General features: G+C 54.1%; 1 protein-coding gene across 11 annotated transcripts in view; it reads right to left on the reverse strand.

Moving 5' to 3' along the window:
* Window positions 1-6,837: 6,837 nt before the first annotated feature.
* The window catches only part of DLG1 (discs large MAGUK scaffold protein 1), a 149,013-nt gene continuing 137,062 nt past the window's right edge, over window positions 6,838-18,788 (reverse strand). For 4 of the 11 annotated variants that reach the window (XM_074297793.1, XM_074297787.1, XM_074297788.1 and 1 more), the window contains 8 exons: window positions 17,642-17,675; window positions 14,809-14,850; window positions 12,544-12,594; window positions 10,558-10,659; window positions 10,288-10,460; window positions 9,777-9,886; window positions 9,025-9,116; window positions 6,838-8,023 (listed from right to left, as the gene is read on the reverse strand). In XM_074297793.1, coding sequence (XP_074153894.1) covers window positions 7,917-8,023; window positions 9,025-9,116; window positions 9,777-9,886; window positions 10,288-10,460; window positions 10,558-10,659; window positions 12,544-12,594; window positions 14,809-14,850; window positions 17,642-17,675 — 711 coding nt within the window. In that variant the 3' untranslated portion in view covers window positions 6,838-7,916. Of the gene's footprint in view, window positions 8,024-9,024; window positions 9,117-9,776; window positions 9,887-10,287; window positions 10,461-10,557; window positions 10,660-12,543; window positions 12,595-14,808; window positions 14,851-17,641; window positions 17,676-18,110; window positions 18,211-18,788 lie in introns of all 11 variants that reach the window. The other 7 variants (XM_074297789.1, XM_074297782.1, XM_074297791.1 and 4 more) reach the window with 2 other exon arrangements.

An 18,788-nucleotide genomic window follows, 5' to 3' on the forward strand; every position in this document is an offset into this window, starting at 1 on the left:
GCTGGCCGCGGGGTCTGGCCGGGAACCGCTCCGGAGTCCCTCCTTCCCGGCGCCCGCGGCAGCGCTCACCCTCGCTTCTGAGCCCAGAGCCCCTTCTTAGCCGTCCCCTCTTCTTGCACGCCCCCGCCCCCACCCTCCGACCCGGCCGCCTTCCGCACCCAGACCCAGCCCCTCCAGACTCCGGACATTTGCCCGGGCTGTGCCCATGCCGGAAAACCTTCTCTCCTCCCTGGGCCTTCGGACTTCCTTCAAATCCCGCTCAAGCTCTGCCTTCTAATCCAACCATTCTCCAATGGTCAAAGCATATGAACAGACAATTTTCAGATGATGAAATTGAAACTATTTCCACTCATATGAAAGAGTGTTCCAAATCACTATTGATCAGAGAAATGCAAATTAAGACAACTCTGAGATACCACTACACACCTGTCAGATTGGCTAAGATGACAGGAACAATAATGACAAATGTTGGAGGGGATGTGGGGAAATTGGGACGCTGATGCGTTGTTGGTGGAGTTGTGAAAGAATCCAGCCATTCTGGAGAGCAATCTGGAATTATGCCCAAAAAGTTATCAAACTGTGCATACCCTTTGATCCAGCATTGCTGCTCTTGGGCTTATATCCCAAGGAAATACTAAAGAAGGGAAAGGGGGGGCAGCTAGGGGGCGCAGTAGATGGAGCACCAGCCCTGAATTCAGGAGGACCCGAGTTCAAATCTGGTCTCAGACACTTAACACTTCCTGGCTGTGTGACCCTGGGCAAGTCCCTTAACCCCAGCCTCAGGGGGAAGAAAAAAAAAAAAAAAAAGGAAAGAAGGGAAAGGGACCTGTATGTGCCAAAATGTTTGTGGCAGCCCTTTTCGTAGTGGCTAGAAGCTGGAAGATGAATGGATGTCCATCAGTTGGAGAATGGTTGGGTAAATTGTGGTATATGAAGGTTATGGAATATTATTGTTCTGTAAGAAATGACCAATAGGAGGAATACAGAGAGGCCTGGAGAGACTTACATCAACTGTTGCTGAGTGAAATGAGCAGAACCAGAAGATCACTGTACACTTCAACAACAATACTGTATGAGGATGTATTCTGATGGAAGTGGAGATCTTCAACACAAAGAAGATCCAACTCACTTCCAGTTGATCAGTGATGGACAGAAATAACTACACCCAGACAAGGAACACTGGGAAATGAGTGTAAACTGTGAGCATTTTTTTTTCTTCCCAGGTTATTTTTACCTTCCGAATACAATTCTTCCTTTGCAACAACAACAACAAGAACTTCGGTTCAGATATATTGTATCTAGGATATACTGTAACACATGTAACATGTCTGGGACTGCCTGCCCTCTGGGGGAGGGGGGAGGGAAGGAGGGGAAAATTCGGAAAATTACCCAGGCATATGCACTGTCAAAAAAAAGTTATAATTATAAAATAAAATAAAAACTAATAGCTTTTAATTTTCAAAATAAAGCAAAACAAAAAACAAAAACAAAAACAAAAACCCTCTGCCTTCTACAAGAAGCCTTTCCCAGTGTCCTGTCCAGCCAAGGCTTTTCCTCTGGGATACCCCGAAATTTGTCCTACAAGAATCCTGTTTGTGTCACCCCGTGGTCTCCTCCTTTAGATGGTGAGCTCCCTGGGAACAAGAATGTCTTTAGCTCCCTTACTTTTCTCCCTTCCTTTCCTCCTTTCCTTTTTTTTTCCACCCTTATTTTCCTCCCTCACTTTTCTCTCTGCTTTTCTGTCCTCTCTTCTTATCCTCCCCTGCTTTTCTTTGCTTTTTTCTCCCTTGATTTTCTTCTTTCCTTGTCTCCCTTGCTTTCCTCCCTCGTTTTTCTCCTTTGTTTTGCTTTTCTCCCTTACTTTCCTCCCTTGCTTTCCTTTCTTGCTTTTCTCCCTTTCTTAGCTTTCTTTCCTTGCTTTTTATTCCGTTTTCCTCCTTTGCTTTCCTCCCTTGCTTTCCTTTCTTGCTTTTCTCCTTTCCTTTGTTTTCTTTCCTTGCTTTTTTCTCCCTTCTTTTCCTCCCTCCCTTTTCTCCTTTGCTCTCCCCCCTTTAATTTCTTCCCTTTGCTTTCCTTCCTTGGGGGAGACCGGCTGGAGAGAACAGCTGGCAGAGACACGAGCTTGGCGCGTGAAAGGGACTCGAAGCTGGCACAAAGGCGGCCGCCAGTGCGGCCCGGACGCTCCCGGGGCGCGGTTTGGGGAAACGCCCACCCCCTCTGCCCGGCTGGCAGAGCCTCCGCGGGACGCGGCCCATGACGGGAACCAGCAGCTGCCGCTGGTCCTTGACCGGAAGGCGCGATCGCCCGGGCTCCTCCCTCCGCCGCTCCCGCATTTAACCGCCCTCCTCCCGACGCTACACCTGTGCAGGGCGCAAAACCTCGGAGCCATCCTGGCCCCCCCCCCCCTATGGTGCCAAAGCCAGTGGTTTTCAGGCTCCAGGATGTCCGGGCTCTCCTCTGCTCCGCCCCCCTTCCCCTCCCTCCTGGGCCCTTGCCGCCGCTGGGGGTGGGTCTGGCCCCCTCCCCCCCTCCGTCCCCAGAGCCCGGGCCCCTCGCACCCCGTTCTAAGCTCCCCGGGCTGGCTTGGCCTCCAAGAACAAGGCATCCGCAGCCCTGGCCCGGCCGCCCGGCCCCTGCGCTCCTCCCCTGGCCTCCGCCGCCCGGCCCCTGCGCTCGGCCCCTGGCCTCCGCCGCCCGGCCCCTGCGCTCCGCCCCTGGCCTCCGCCGCCCGGCCCCTGCGCTCGGCCCCTGCCCTCCGCCGCCCGGCCCCTCCGCTTCTGAGCAGCCCCAGGCCCGGACCGGCGGCCTCTCCGGCCAAACCGCGGCTACTTGGCCATAAGACGGCTAGTTTTATCAGCATATTTAGGTAATTTCTAGTTAACTAACCAGACCCCAAATACGGCCCACACCCCCCGCGCCTCGGAGCTCCGGAGACCGACATTTGGCCGGAGAAGAGCCGGGGGTCCGGCGTGGGACCCCTGGGGGAGGGGCACCCCGTGGGCTCCTAAAACTGCTGTCACCGGTGGGCCCTCCGAGTGGAGCGGCCGCGCTCATTGTCGGAGCAGAGGAACCAGCGCCGTGAGGGCGGCGGAGCCTCGGGACGGCCGAGGGGCGCCGGAGGAGCGCGGCACTGCTCTTCTCTCAGCGAGTCCCGCCTGGGCCTGCTTAGGGAATCTTAAAGGTGAATAAAGCGCCGGACGGTCCCGCCTCGTGGAGAGCAGCTCGGAGCACAAACCGTTATCGCGCGCTCCCCTCGGACCCATCAGTGTCTCTCCTGGGCTCCAAAGAGCCTAGAGGGAAAGAGCCCTCACGTGCCCAAAGGTCTGGGGCCCTCTCTGGAGTGGCCGGAAACTGGGGCTGAGCGGCTGCCCATCGGCCGGCAGGGCTCTCGGACTGTGGCCCACGGGCCAGAGGCGGCCGCTGGGGACGTTTCTGCGGCCCGGGTTATGGCGGACGCGCTGAGGGGGAGACTGAGGCGGAGACAGGCCGGGAGCTTTTGTTTTTACTCTGGTCCGGCCTCCCACAGCGTGAGGGACAGGGAACTGGCCCCACTTAGAGTTTGAGGACCCCTGGGCTAGAGAACGGCTGAGGAAGTTATATGTGAATGTTATGGACTATTATTGTTCTGTAAGAGCGAGCGCCTCCTGCCCCCAGAGAACCGGGACGGAGCATGGAGGGAGCATGGAGGGAGCATGGAGGGAGCGTGGAGGGAGCGGGGGCGGAGTAGAGGCGGAGCGGGGAGGGAGCGGGGGCGGAGCGGGGGCGGAGCATGGAGGGAGCGGGGGCGGAGTAGAGGCGGAGCGGGGAGGGAGCGGGGGCGGAGCATGGAGGGAGCGGGGAGGGAGCGGGGACGGAGCGTGGAGGGAGCGGGGGCGGAGTGGAGGCGGAGCGGGGAGGGAGCGGGGACGGAGCGGGGGCGGAGCGGGGACGGAGCGTGGAGGGAGCGTGGAGGGAGCGGGGAGGGAGGGGGGGCGGAGCGGGGAGGGAGCGGGGAGGGAGCGGGGGCGGAGCGGGGAGGGAGCGGGAGCGGAGCGTGGAGGGAGTGTAGAGGGAGCGGGAGGGAGGGGGGGCGGAGCGGGGAGGGAGGGGGGGCGGAGCGGGGAGCGAGCGTGGAGGGAGCGGGGAGGGAGCGGGGGCGGAGCGGGGAGGGAGGGGGGGCGGAGCGTGGAGGGAGCGGGGAGGGAGCGGGGGCGGAGCGGGGAGGGAGCGGGGGCGGAGCGTGGAGGGAGTGTAGAGGGAGCGGGGAGGGAGGGGGGCGGAGCGGGGAGGAGGGGGGGGCGGAGCGGGGAGTGAGCGTGGAGGGAGCGGGGAGGGAGCGGGGGCGGAGCGGGGAGGGAGGGGGGGCGGAGCGGGGAGCGAGCGTGGAGGGAGCGGGGAGGGAGGGGGGGCGGAGCGTGGAGGGAGCGGGGGCGGAGCGGGGAGGGAGCGGGGGCGGAGCGTGGAGGGAGTGTAGAGGGAGGGGGGGGGGCGGAGCGGGGGCGGAGCATGGAGGGAGCGGGGGCGGAGCGGGGAGGGAGGGGGGACGGAGCGTGGAGGGAGTGTAGAGGGAGCGGGGGCGGAGCGGGGAGGGAGGGGGGACGGAGCGGGGCGGAGCGTGGAGGGAGCGGGGGCGGAGTAGAGGCGGAGCGGGGAGGGAGCGGGGGCGGAGCGGGGGCGGAGCATGGAGGGAGCGGGGGCGGAGCGGGGAGGGAGGGGGGACGGAGCGTGGAGGGAGTGTAGAGGGAGCGGGGGCGGAGTGGAGGCGGAGCGGGGAGGGAGCGGGGACGGAGCGTGGAGGGAGTGTAGAGGGAGCGGGGGCGGAGCGTGGAGGGAGGGGGGACGGAGCGGGGGCGGAGCGTGGAGGGAGCGGGGGCGGAGTAGAGGCGGAGCGGGGAGGGAGCTGGGGCGGAGCATGGAGGGAGCGGGGGCGGAGCGGGGAGGGAGGGGGGACGGAGCGGGGGCGGAGCGTGGAGGGAGCGGGGGCGGAGTAGAGGCGGAGCGGGGAGGGAGCGGGGGCGGAGCGGGGGCGGAGCATGGAGGGAGCGGGGGCGGAGCGGGAGGGAGGGGGGACGGAGCGTGGAGGGAGTGTAGAGGGAGCGGGGGGCGGAGTGGAGGCGGAGCGGGGAGGGAGCGGGGGACGGAGCGTGGAGGGAGTGTAGAGGGAGAGGGGGCGGAGCGTGGAGGAAGGGGGGACGGAGCGGGGGCGGAGCGTGGAGGGAGCGGGGGCGGAGTAGAGGCGGAGCGGGGAGGGAGCGGGGGCGGAGCGTGGAGGGAGCGGGGGGCGGAGTGGAGGCGGAGCGGGGACGGAGCGGGGGCGGAGCGTGGAGGGAGCGGGGGCGGAGCATGGAGGGAGCGGGGGCGGAGCGGGGAGGGAGGGGGGACGGAGCGTGGAGGGAGCGGGGGCGGAGCGGGGAGGGAGCGGGGGCGGAGCGTGGAGGGAGCGGGGGCGGAGCGTGGAGGGAGCGGGGGCGGAGCATGGAGGGAGCGGGGGCGGAGCGGGGAGGGAGGGGGGACGGAGCGTGGAGGGAGCCGGGGGGGCGGAGCGGGAGGGAGCGGGGAGGGAGCGGGGGCGGAGCATGGAGGGAGCGGGGGCGGAGCGGGGAGGGAGGGGGGACGGAGCGTGGAGGGAGCGGGGGCGGAGCGGGGAGGGAGCGGGGGCGGAGCGTGGAGGGAGCGGGGGCGGAGCGTGAAGGGAGCGGGGGCGGAGCGGGGGCCACCAGCATCCCCACTTCCGTGGCTTTCTTCCATGTGGCACAATGACTGGGCTTACTTCCACATGTTTGACATACATTGGCCCACCTGCCATCTAGGGAAGGGGGAACTGGAACACAAGGTTTTGCAAGGGCTAATGTGGAACAATTGTCCCATTCCTTTCTGACAGTTCGATCTGGTGGTTAGAAAACTCCTACGAAAACTTCAGGGTGCTAAAGAGCTAATGGATTATTGCGCCACCACCCCAGGGGTTCGGTGGCCATCCCAAGTTTTCCCTACAAGAGGCAGGGGGGGTCCACGTGCGCCCCACTTCCCCACTCCCCCTCCACGCTCGCCATCGCAAGCATGTGAATTCACGCTTGTTGGGGGTGGGGACCCCCAAGCTCAAGGCCCCGGCAGACACACAGAGAACTGAATCCCACACTAGGGGGTGCCCTGCCTCGTGCTGGCTGGGCAGCCCTACAATTGCGTTGGGCATTTAGAGCCGTCTCTCCCAGGGGAGCCTGCCTCGCTCTGCCCGCAAGCTCTGGGCACACTGCCTGGGATCCAGGCCAGGGGTCGACCCTGGACTCAACAAGGGGGGCCAAGGGGGAGGTAAGAATGGAAGACACGTCCAACGAGTAGGTTGTACAATAAAGTTTATTAGCTGTTCTCCCCCTTCTGACAAATGGAATGGATATGGATCACGCTTCATAAACCAGCTCTCATGTGACTGAGAAGAAACATAGATTTAATAAACACTCAAACTCCAAATAAGCGATGGGCGGCTACCAGGCCAGATTCACAGGAAGGATCAGAGAAATTTGTTCCTGAAGCAGTCTCGGTGGTTGAAGAAGATGAGTGACTGGTGCGGGCACCAGGGGCACGGCCGGGGCGCACTGGGCCGAGGCTCTGGGGCGACTTCTCCTTCTCGGGGAAGGGAGGCCAGGGGCGAGCAGAAGCCAAGTAACTGGGACTTTGTGTAGAAAGGAGGAGAACATTTTCTTACAATTCTTTTCCTTCTAAAGATTTCCCCCAACAACCATATATCCCTCTGTTTGCATTTCACATGATTAAGGAAGATCAATTCTAATTAATATTTCTTTTCAAAACCAAACAAAAAGTTAGGAATAGGTGGTAAAAGAAAAATATATATTTTTTTAAATATATATATATATATATATATATGTGTGTGTGTGTGTGTGTGTGTGCGCAACTACGTAAAGAAAATAGTTCCCATAGTTACAGAGTTTTAGTTAAAGAAAGTTTAATATATATATATTTTATTATTATAACAAAATAGGCAGTTATCGTGGGTAAAATACTCATTAAAATCTGACCCCAAAGAATACACTTGTCATTTTCTGAACCGGGTCCCTGGCCACAGCCCCAAGGACGGCCATGACGCTACAGTCCAGTCGGCTCGGCTTTGTCAGAATCGATGCCCATAAACTCGTCAACTCTCGGTGAAAGGGCAAGCTTTCCTAGCACCTAAACATGGTCTCGATTCAGAAAATGGGATGATCCTTAGCTATAAACAACAGTTGTAAGACATTGTAAATAGTGCTGAACGAGCAAGATTAAAAACATTGAACGTCGTTATTCCTAGCAATTGTGTCAGGGAAGAAAAGAAGGGGGAAAAAAGGAAATAAGACAAAAAGACTTAAAAAGTAAAGCAACCCTTAAGAAAACGAATATTCCCTTGTGAAACTATGAAAGTTAATGCAGACAATTAATTCTGAAATTAAAAAGAGAACAAACAAAAGCAGAGATTTTCCTTAACTGCCTGAAAAACAAAAACTCTTTGCTCTGATAAATCAGTCGTCAAATTTGGAAGAAGAAAAACCTTGAAAACGACACTGGCCAAACCATGCTATTAAAGTAGGCGTGCAAAGTTGCTCACAATTGACTAAATCATTGATTAAGACCATTTTTCTTTCATTTGTTATGAAATTTTAAAAGACTGTATATAAAGCTTTTCTGAAAATCTCTGAAAGTTACTTTCCCTTAAACATTAAGGAATTTGCCACAGTTTCCCCGTCCCCCCAAACCCTTAATAGCTGGTCGGGCCATTCCCTCTTCAGTTCAGAAAAATGGCGGCAGACCAACGGTAATACACGAGAATACAAAGGAGCGAACAAAAAGGCTTAGATGCTTCAGAAAAGGGCGGGCTCCGCAGGGCAGGACTGGCAGCTCAGCCCGAGGACGGCCCGGGGCGGGGGGAGGGGGCCGGTCTGAAGCCCCCCTCACAGCTTCTCCTTCGCCGGCACCCAGATGGAGGGGCCGGCCTGCTCCTCGATGATCTGCTTCACTTGGTTGTAAATGTCTTCCAGTGTGTCTCCCTGCACGATGGCTGTAATGAGAGCAGAGCGGGTGAGCGGGAGCTGGGGAGGGGGCTCGGCGGCCTGGTCTGAGCCCAGGCTCTGCCGACTCCCCCGGAACAGAAGCTTGGAGCAGGGCCAGGAAGCGGCCCAGCTCTTCCTGGGGAGGCAGGAAGGAGGCTACCCAGCCTCGAAGAGGGGTCGTAGGGATGGCAGCCTGGGGGAGGCAGGGGCTAGTGAGTCAGGGGGAGCACTGAGGTGACTGCTCCGTCAGAATGGGAATAAAAATCAATGCTTTCCTGCTGCCCCAGGAGGGTGGGAGAAGCAGAGCAGCAGGGCGATTTCTAAGGCCAGCGGGACCATCTGGACCCGGGGCCAGGCAGGGGCCGCACTCTGGGGGCTCCATCTGGACCCTGGGGCTCCATACCAAGGTGTCCCCCCCCTGAACTCTAATGGAGGTGGTAATGGAGGGGGGGATGGGGAAGGCTTCTTGGAGGGGGACAGCTACACTGCCCCACTTATTGGCTCTGGCTTTAAGCGAGAGAGCCGCTGCCCTGGGCCCCCCAACAATGCTGGGTGAAAGCTGGACCTCGGTCAGCCAATGCCTTGTTGGCTGCCAAAGGCAAACAAAAACCTGCCCCACCTCTTATCTCCCCTGCTTCTCCCACCCCAACAATTCTTCCTTTGTGATCTGGGGCTAGAGTAAGAGAGACAAGGAAAGCAGAGAAAAAAACAAAAAAGTCCACAGTTCCCCAAAGGGGGAGGCCAGTAAAGGGAAGCCTGCTGGTGACCAAGGGCCAAGTGACGCCCCCTCCCCCCCCAGTGCCCCTGCTGAGCACCACGGGACTCCTCTGTGGGAGGTGGGCGGCCGAGGGTGGGAGGACAAAGGGGAAGGTGGAGTCCTGGGTCCCACCGACTCTGGGTCTGCCTCAGCCCGGGGTCGCAGTGGCCAGGCCCGGGCTCCTACTGGGAGACTCTGGAGTGTCAAGGGACCCTCCCCACGAACCCAGAGGGGAAAGCCCCAGAGGCAGACCTGTGAAATGCTCTGTAAACTCCTGCTCCAGTTTCACGGCTCTCTCAAAGGTCTTCCGAGCTTGTTCCTCCGTCAGACGCTTATTCATTTCCCTGTGGAAGAGCGAGAGTCAGGTGCCCCGTGGCTCTTGGGGCTGGCTGAGGACCAAGAGCTCACATCCTGATGGATAACCCTTTCAAGCCCATCAGAGTGCCTGCCACTGGGTGACGTTTCTGCTTTTAAAAGGGCAAAATCCCCTCCACACTGTGGCCAGGAAGACCAAATCCCAACTCCTAACAGCCTTCCCTCTTCTCAGGATGACACTTTCTAACCAAAGGAGCCCAGGGTGAAAGGGGTGGGGAGAGCGTGACCTCGGCGCTCTCCAGGGCCGACAGCTGCGCCAGACTCGTAAAAAAGGGGGGGGGTCTGTCTGGGCTGGGCCAGGACCCTCCTGACCACATCTTCAATCCTGATTTCCCGGGTCTGCCCTCGCCCCAAGGCAGAGCTGGCAACAGTTTGCAGGAAATGCCCCTCGACCAAGATGGCAGCGAGCTTTCCTAACGGTCTGGGAAAGGGCATCAACCTCCTGAAAGCGTCTCCAAACACGGACCAAGGATGGACAGCTCCGTTAGGTCCGCATGGCAGACTAAAGGGCTCGGACAGCAGATGACCGCTTTTGCTTTCCTTTCAGATTACTCTGTAGCTTCAAGCACTCTGTCCTATGGCAATGGGTGGAACCCTTTCCCGGGGCCAAGGGTTTTCTTTAAACTCACATGATATTCTCCACAGATTTGGGTTTGATGAACACAGAGATGGGGTAGAGCTGCGCAATCTGCAGCCTCTTGATGGCGTTTCCTGAGACATCCAGAATGCAGTGTTTGCCCTGAAACAGAAACAAGCAAAAGCACGGGCCGGTTACTGCCCCGCTGCTGTGAGGCCGCAGGAGGCCCGAAAGGGGAGGAAGCGGTCCGGGTTCTGAACACGAGACCCAGCACGGCGACAGCTAATGGTCCAATCCATCCATGATTCCCTGGATTCCGCTGAAGGGGAGGCAAGGCATAAGTCACAGGACCTGCCGAGGGCGCCGACTGGACCATGGGGACCAAAGGGTCATTCTGTCTGACCTGTCAGAGTCTCAGCTCAGTGAGCTCATGGGGAACTCAAACTGAGAATGGCAGTGGAGACAGAGGACGACACAAAGGAATTCTGGGACAGCCTTGCCCTCTTTCGCAGGGCTACTAGAGGCTTCCAGCTTCCCAGGCCCCAGCAGCAAGGGCCACTCACCTTCTCAGCGACCTCGCGCACAGACTGCACGCTGGTTCCATAGAGGTGGCCGTTGTACTGCCCGGCCTCGATGAACTTGTGGTCTTGGATGTCCTTTTCCATCTGTTCCCTTGAGGTCACAAAGTGGTAGTCTCTGCCGTCCACCTCATAGTCTCGCTTTGGTCTGGTGGTATCTTTAAAGAGAAGATGACAGACCCCTTGGGGTGAAAAGGGGGCCTGGGTACCAAGGAAAGGGCAGCCCCCCAAAGCCCTCTGGACAGTAGCACTCACGGGGAACGCAGGAGCCAAACTTATCCGGGAATTCGGAGATCAGGTCATCATTGATCCTGTCTTTCATGGGTCCCAAGACGATCACAGGTCGAGTGTAATTAACTGTGGAGACAAAGACAAAAACAGTCACGGACCAGGAATGACCCCGTGGCGAAGGGCAGAGCCCACCAGCCCTCCTTGGATAGCAGAGACAGATGGGGGCTGCATCCCCCTGGGGGGCCCTGATAGGCCCATGTCTATGCCCTTAAAACCTCAGAGGGACCCAGCAGGCCGTTGGGGCCGGCTTTCCTGGAAACTAAGGGGCAGCCCTGGGCGTGTGACTACTCCTCTGCAATCAATGCAATGCCAGTGTGTGCCTGGCACCCAGGGGTGCAAGGGTAACTTCCTAGTCTGATGTGCCCAAGGCCTCCTTGTGCAGAAGCATTGCCCAAAATGGGAAAAGCCTGATCCTGATGAGGAATCCAATATGGCGGGCTAGTGATGGACGCAGGCGAGGGAAGAACTTGGGGGCGCCCAGGAAGAGACAACGATCCAAGGCCTGGGGGAAAAGCGCCACCAGCCTTCCAGACCGCTGCCAAACGGACCTTCGTGCTGAAGAGGAGGATGCAGAAAGTCTTAGGACCGCCTCAGCATCGCTCTGCTACTTTGTCATTCGGGGTGGGGGGGGTGTCTCATGATTCAAACAAGAGAGAAAAGGGGAGCCACTGGGCCCCCATAGGAAACACCCACACTCTCCCATGGCAAATACCTACTTATTGGTGTGCCAGGTATGAACGATACCAGCTCAACCGACAAGCTCCTTCTCATCATAAACTCAAAAGCAATGGAGACAGTGTAAGAAAATATAAACCCTTCTGCATAAATATAAATACAAGAGAATGGGTGTGGGGAGCTCAGCGATGATGCTGGAGCCCTAGACATGAGGAGGAAGCATGTAGTAGGCTGGGGAGGGGGCTCCATGTGTGGTAGGGGAGAGAGATTGGGGCTGAGGAGGCCAGCTCTGGATGGGGGAAGGTCTGAGAACCACGGCCAGGCCGGCAGACAGCTGGGGTCTGCCAAAAGCTTCATGACGCTCTCTGCTTGGCGTCTGTCTCTCCTCACTGCCTTCTCTGGCACGCTTGCTCCAAAGCAGTCCTGATCTCGGCAGACACCACGCCTTCCGTCCCTTCTTGTTTTACTTGCCGTACTTCCCCGGCGGTCTTCCTGTTCCCATCCCTAACTTCCGACAAACACCCATCTGTGGGCAGGACCACGCCCATAGCTGAGCTCCAAGGCTCATGGCGATGGAGCCTTGTATTCCCGACCAGAGGATAAGAGAGCCCCATCACTGGCCCGGTGTCTGTCTTTCTGTCCAGTTCCCAATGTGGCACTTGGAAGCAGCGAGGACTCAATAAGCACCAGGCCCTCTCCCCTCCCCCTAATCATAACCAGCTTTTCCAAAGTTCACTTGATGCGCCCCTCACAATCTCAGAGCTGGATGGGATCCCGTGGGCGATCCTGGCTTTGTCTGAAATTCTCCGTAAGGTCTCAAATGAAGGGCCAAGCTCTCCTGGCCAGTGCTCTGCTTTCAGATTTTGTGCCCTCTTCCCTGGGATGCTGCCAGGGGTTCCCCCCCCCCCCGCCACGGCAGAGAACCAAGACCCTTCTCCCGACTGGGCTCCACAAGAGATGTCCCCGGTCCTGTTGTCCCTCCTTGCACTGAGTTTGTGACCCTGACATTTGGTCAGCCCCCCCATCTTGCCCCAAGTGGATTTTCTGGCCTCCCGGGTCAGACCCTTAGCACCTCTCCCTGCGAACAGGGCCACCTGAGACATCCCAGAGAAGTGATGCTTCTTGGAACCAATCCACAGAATAAAATCCTAAAGTAACAGCTTCACCCAGAGGCCATTAGCTCTCTTCTCCAGGATGAGGGAGAGATCCAATAAAACTTTACATATGTGTTTTTGATGCATACAGGCCCATTTACATTTAGTAGCTTTCACAAACCTTCTTGCTGATTCACAGGCTCATAGGACAAGACGTATTCTTCTTGACCACCTGTGACAAAGTTAAAATGCAGATGAGAAAGTCTAGAAAGAACCTCAGTTAACATCTATCCACCCACCTACCCATATGTTTATGCACATATAAAATTGGCGTTTTCCTAGATTAAAGAAAAAGAAAGGTGTCAAAGAAAATTTTCCACCTAATAAGTTGGTTATGGCAACATTCATTAAAAGAACTGGCAAATCAACCAAATCAAAACGATGAACTTGAAAAATTAAAAGGGGCAATAATATACAAGGAGCGAGTCCATTTACACAGTCACACATGTTATGCTACTAATTTGGTTGTCTTATTTTGTGTAGTTCTAACTGGGTGGAGGTGAATTTTTTTGTGTCTATAAAAATAAAACCACCACTATATAGTTTTTAAAACTGCAATATCTGACAGATTCATGACACAACACACAGATGCTTGTCCATCCATTCCTAAATTGGCATTCCTCTGGCTTCTAACATGATAAAATGTTGAAGAGTTGAGGGAATTCGAAACAAACCAAATTTGCTTTCTTGGGCCGGAAGGTTGTGAAAGGCTTTCTTAAAAGGAGGTCAACGTATGTCACTGACAACTCCTCTGTCGAGTGGTATTTCTGTTACATTAGGAAAAGATAGCGACAGGATCCAAGTCCTTTCCACTCCAGAAGAAGGACAGCTTGGAATTAAATGAAAGAGCTCACACATTCTGCTTTGGAGTTAAAAGCTTTTTAAATGTCAAAAGCAAGTGTCTGAAATGTGTTTCAGCTGCCATATCCTTCCTCTGAAAACAAGTGTTAATGTGCAGGAAGGCATCTTATGTAAAGATTCTCAGAAGTCTATGAATTATAATTGAGTCAGACAAAGTTCATAAAGAAAAAGCTAAAAATATAATTACATAAAACTCCAACTAAAGAAAATTCTGACTTCTGAAATATCAGAACCGAGAAGTGACCACCTACTATGTCATGGGCAGAGAAGGCAAACACGTGTGAGACAGCCCAGGGAAAGCCATTCACCTTGGGGAATCTGCTTAGGAAATTTCTCCTGGGTGTGCCACATTCGAGCAATGGCAGCTGAAGGGCCCATCTTGGCCATCAGTATCTTTCCCTCTCTGAACAAGCGTTTGCTATTTTAAATCGAAAGTCTTAATGCCTTCAATTTGGTTTCCAGGTGAATTTAGCAGTAGATGAGAGAGATACTTCACAAGTGGTTGTTTAAATATCACACATAAAACACTAAGACAAAACCATGCAGTCTACGTGTCTTCATGTCTTCAAAAGCTCATGCAGTTGGGGTTGGGGGAGACAGTACATACTCTCATGACCTCCTGAGGGTGCTGAGTCACCCAACTCTCCACTTGTCTGTGACCGCTCCTGCCCCACCCACCCCATTTAGGATAGAGCTGCCTTGTACTTAGTCGAAAATTAGTCAAATGGAACATTGTCCAGTAAAAGCAAACCTTGTCCACTACAAATGAGGGTCAAAAGTATATACTGTCACCGTGGCAAAACACGACAGCAAAACACATATTAATAGAGTGGACCTTGTGAACAACCATACTCATCTGCAATCAAGATTACTTTCAGATTAGACAGCAGTAAAAAGAAGTTAGAAAGGAAATTTTAATTTTTTTCAAGTGCTGTAAGTGAAAATAAAAAGCCCCACTTCCTCCCTACCCCCCAAATTTAACTTACTCACTTACAAAATTTAACTAACTTAACAATTTTGGATGTTAGATCAAACAAAAAATTCCCCGGTGGACCAGACTCAGTATTATGGGTAAGTGCCAATTTACAAAAGGAATCATGTTAGGCAATTTCACCATCTGGTCTGTTTGATTCAAAACTTATGGCCAACAACCTTGAGTTGACCAAAATCACATTTGCTGACAAAGTTTGTGATTGAGTTGATGTTATAAATATACCTAAATATAGATGTTCCTTTATTATTGTGGTTAGAAAACACCTTATAACTTAATGAAACGTAGAAAAAACTAAATTCTCTTCAAATGAAAAATGTATTTCTTCTAAAAGATGGTAACAAATTACACATGCACTTAGTAAAAAGGTGGCTTGTTCCTCAAACAATTCACGTCAGTGTCTTAATAGCTGTTATGTTTTTACAAAGTTGCTTCACTTTCCCCCCTATGTAATGGAACATCTTTGCAATCCACATGAAGAAAACAAATTATATTAGTAAAGGATTAAAAAGAAAGAAATAACAGAACACTTACGGTAACTACTTTCACTATCGCTGGCATTAGAAGTCACATGCTCTGAAATTGCAACACAATGGAAAAATAAGTTACCATAATGTCATGAATTTAAAGAAAAGCTGAGAAAAACAATCAAAATAAAGACAAGCTGACATTACTGAAAAACGAGATACAAAGCGCATACAGGCAAAGAGCTCATCAAAGGATTCCTGATTTTCTTTGCTGTTTAATTCCATTTTGGACACAAAAGTCAGGCAAGAAAAGCTCTCTTCACTTGGGACTCTGCGCTTCAGCTAGATAATACAAACCAGGTGATGGGGGACGCCTAGCTGAGACTGGGGCAGGGAGGGACGAGGTGTAACTGAGGCCCCACATTTGGCGCTGAGCAAACACGTGCTTTCCTCCGAGGCAGATGTCTGCCACGTTTTCTTTAATCCGATTCCTTTTTTCTGACTCTTGAGTGAGAGAATATCTTATGTTCTGAGTTTACAGGCAAAGCCCTTTTGAAGATACAAATTCTGAAACTTCAAGAGAAGGAAAATCCAGCAGGTATAAGAAATAGGCTTCAGAACTTGGGAGCACTGAGGCTGTGCTACCAGTTATGACCAATATTTTTCATGAGCGGGTTCCCTTAAAAACACCTATAAATCCTGTCTCCACAGGCTCAGCTTCCCAGCCAACTATTACCCCGTCTCCGACACCAGCGGGCCAGTGGGGGCTGGAGGAATGATTACTTGGCTGGGGCCTGGGGAGGGCAGCCGCCCACTGGATCCCCAAATGGTCTGAGCAGCCAGACATGTCTGTGAGATTCTCCTAGGGCGGCATGAGCCTGCCCTCCTTTGGACACGGTCCGTGAGAAATTGGGGTCACTTTCCCGCCACCACCCGAAAGGCGGTGAGGAGAGCGGCTAGAAAACCTTGGATTCTAGAGAATTTGGGCGGGAAGCTCTAAGAAAGGCATCAGTCACACCTCGTCACCTGAAGAGCCTCCTACAATCAAAGGCTTCTTAGGGAGGGAGGGAGAAGAAGGGGTGCTGTTTGGGACAGTGGAAGTGTCCACCTTAGGCCTGGTCAGCACAGCCAGAGCTCTCAACTCCTCCATCTTATTTCGTTCTGGTCCCAGAGGCTCGGGATGGGGAGAAGAGCCCCTGTCTGAAGAACCAGACGTTTTTGCTCCCATCTGAATTAGGGATGTCTGATTCCTCACATCCAACTGTCTGGGGAGGGAAAGTTGTGGCCCCCGAACAAGCAACAGGTGAACTGACTTTAAGGCCATGGTAAGTGAAACTGTAAATCCCTTGATTGAAAATGGATTAAAATATCTGGCACTGCTGTCGATGTGAGAATCCAGCAAATGCTACAAATACCAGATGGCCTAGAATCCAACGGGAATTCTAAAACCTCCATGCTCACAAAAACCTTGGAAGGAAGGCACCAAATTCACCCCTTGGTTCCACTTTCGCCACTGTGGAGCTGAGGCCTGAAGTGCCAGCTGGTCAGAGGCCCGGAGATTTCTAAAAGCCCAATGGCTCGCTCGGCATGATGGCCTCCTGGAATTTCTCAGGTCCGCCCAGGTCACTGGGCCAGCTTTCATGCTTATTTACCCTGACATCCCACTCAGTTCTACTGTAAGGTTCTTATTCTCATCCCAGGTAATGTGAGAGAAATGAGCCTGTCAAATGTCTAATTGTGGTGTTATAAATATAAAAATATATTTATTCACATTTACTTTGTTATTCAGTCTAAAAGCAAAAGGCAGGCTGAGAGAAACTGAAGAGGAGGAGATAAAATCCAGATTCGATGCTTGCCTTTCAAAGCTGTTCTCAGGAAATCAAATGGGACAGAGTGAGGGGAGGGGGTGGTACTGATCCAAAGGCCACTTTGGCCATGGCGCTTCCCTGACAATGACTAAAGTTCCAGAAGAAGAGGGGCCCAGGAAGGCTTCTGGAGGGCGATGCTGGAACGACAATCAATGCTTCTTGTAGGAGGCAAATTGGAAACTGGATCCAGGTCAAATTAAGGTCTTCTGAGATTTTTCACATGACAGCAATGCAGAAGTTGCAAATTTTAATTTTTTTTTTTTTTTTTACAGAAAATGAATTTAATTTTGCTAGATGAGGCCAAAGTACCGTACTTGTGGGGTAATTAGTTGGAATGGGGGCCGTTTTCCTGCTTCTCCCTTCTCTCCATCGCTTAAGGGGATGCAATCGAAGGGTTAGGCTCAGCTATCTCTTCAGCTTTCTAAATGAACAGACTGTTCCTAGTGCAAGTTTCCCGACACTCTTTTCCTCTTAGTAATCCTCGATTTTATACACGAATGCTGGGAAGTGGCTCGTCTGTTCCCAAAGAAAATGAACTCTGTGGCCGCTCTTGCTCTCCCCCGCCTTGGAAGTCCTGTAATTGGGGGCGGGGGGCTGCCTGGCCCATGGCCTGAGGGACACAGGAGGGGCCGCCAGAAGCCCGGACAGCCCCAGGGAAGTGACATCCAGCCCTGCTCCCCGGCCTGCCATGATGTCCAGGGCAACCCATTCCTGCTTGGGGCTTTATGCTGCTAGAGCTTCCCTGTTAGGAGGCTTAGTTTTAGTTTTTAAAAAATACCAATTTAAAATTTAAGAAACCACATCCAGGCATTCACTCGTCAGCAAAATTACAGAGAGGAAAATGTGTTCTTGGGCACAGGGAGGAGAGAGAAAGAATCTGAGGGTGGGTTTTAGGGCGCCTGAATAACCCAGGCACGGCATCCCGAGCTCTCTACAAGCGCACTAGGTTACGGGGCTCTCTAGGCTCCTGCTCATCTGAGGGCGAGCGGACAAGGTCGGGTCTGTCTACGGATGGGAGTGGGGATCACTTACTCAGGCCTTTTGATCCCATGTCGTCAGGGATCTCCTGTAGAGAGTAGTCCCCAGAGAGCAAGCGATAAAAAGATAATCAAAGAAAACAGTCGTCAGTCATATACAACCTGGGAGCTACAACAAGAGACAGTTCCAAGACCATGGCAGGTGCGGTGCTTGGCAGAGGGGTGCCACGAGGGGCTCGGCCGCTTCCGGGGAATCAGCACCGACCACGAGGCTGCCCAGCCGAGCCCCCCCGACTCATGTGACACTCACTTCTGGAAGGCTAAAGAGTGGGGGGGCGGCACGAGTAACGGCCACCCAGCAAAGGGGCTGTCACGGCGATTCCGCCAATAGCTAAGCGCCGTGAGCCTCCTCCTGCCAACCTGGAGCCTGCTGGCGGCTCCTGCATCACCTGTGGCAGCTCTTGAAACTGTCTCCATGGTAACAGCCTCCCGTGGGTGAGAGATGGCGGCTCCTGCATACTCACGGTCAAGGTCACTGGTTTCCTGCTCACTCTGGTCCTTGCTCTTGTAGAAGGGGAACTTTCGGGGAAAGAGGTTCTTTTTACGCTTGCCATTGAGTGACTGCTGAAGAAGAGAAGGGGGCAAAACAAAGGGGGTCTAACGTCGGTGTGGACAACGGCCCGCCTAGCAGCCCTGAGGAAGCCGACTCTCATGACCACATCATGCAGTTTATAACGGAAGTGAACTTGTGTTTTCACCAGAAACAGAGGGACCTTCTGGTCGCTCACAGAGCCCACTCTGAGGGGGCGTCAATGCTACTTGACTCAAAAGCACAAACTAGTCTGTGAGCAGCTGACGGTGCCCACCTGGCCAGGCTCCCTGCTCACTGTCTGGGGGTCCAAGGGCAGCTTCATCAAGGCTGCTGAGCGAGTTAGTTTCCCTCCCCGTGCCTCTGGCCAGACTCCAGGCTTTTCTGACTCCTGCATCACTTCTGAAAGGGTTAAAATCTCAACTGGTTCTTTAGCCCAGTGTCCCAAGGCCTGCTGCTTGGCCCAGGGGATGCTTTCATAATGAAATCAAATCTACAAAGCCATTCCATTTTAGACAACCCCCCTTTTTTCTAGTCCTCTGCTACCAGAGCCCCTCAGCTCCCAGCCCGGCCTCCTTCCCGCAAGGCTCCTCTGAGAGGTCGGTGGACAAGG

The sequence above is a fragment of the Sminthopsis crassicaudata genome, chromosome 3 (assembly GCF_048593235.1).
Source record: "Sminthopsis crassicaudata isolate SCR6 chromosome 3, ASM4859323v1, whole genome shotgun sequence".
Taxonomy (NCBI): Eukaryota; Metazoa; Chordata; class Mammalia; order Dasyuromorphia; family Dasyuridae; genus Sminthopsis; species Sminthopsis crassicaudata.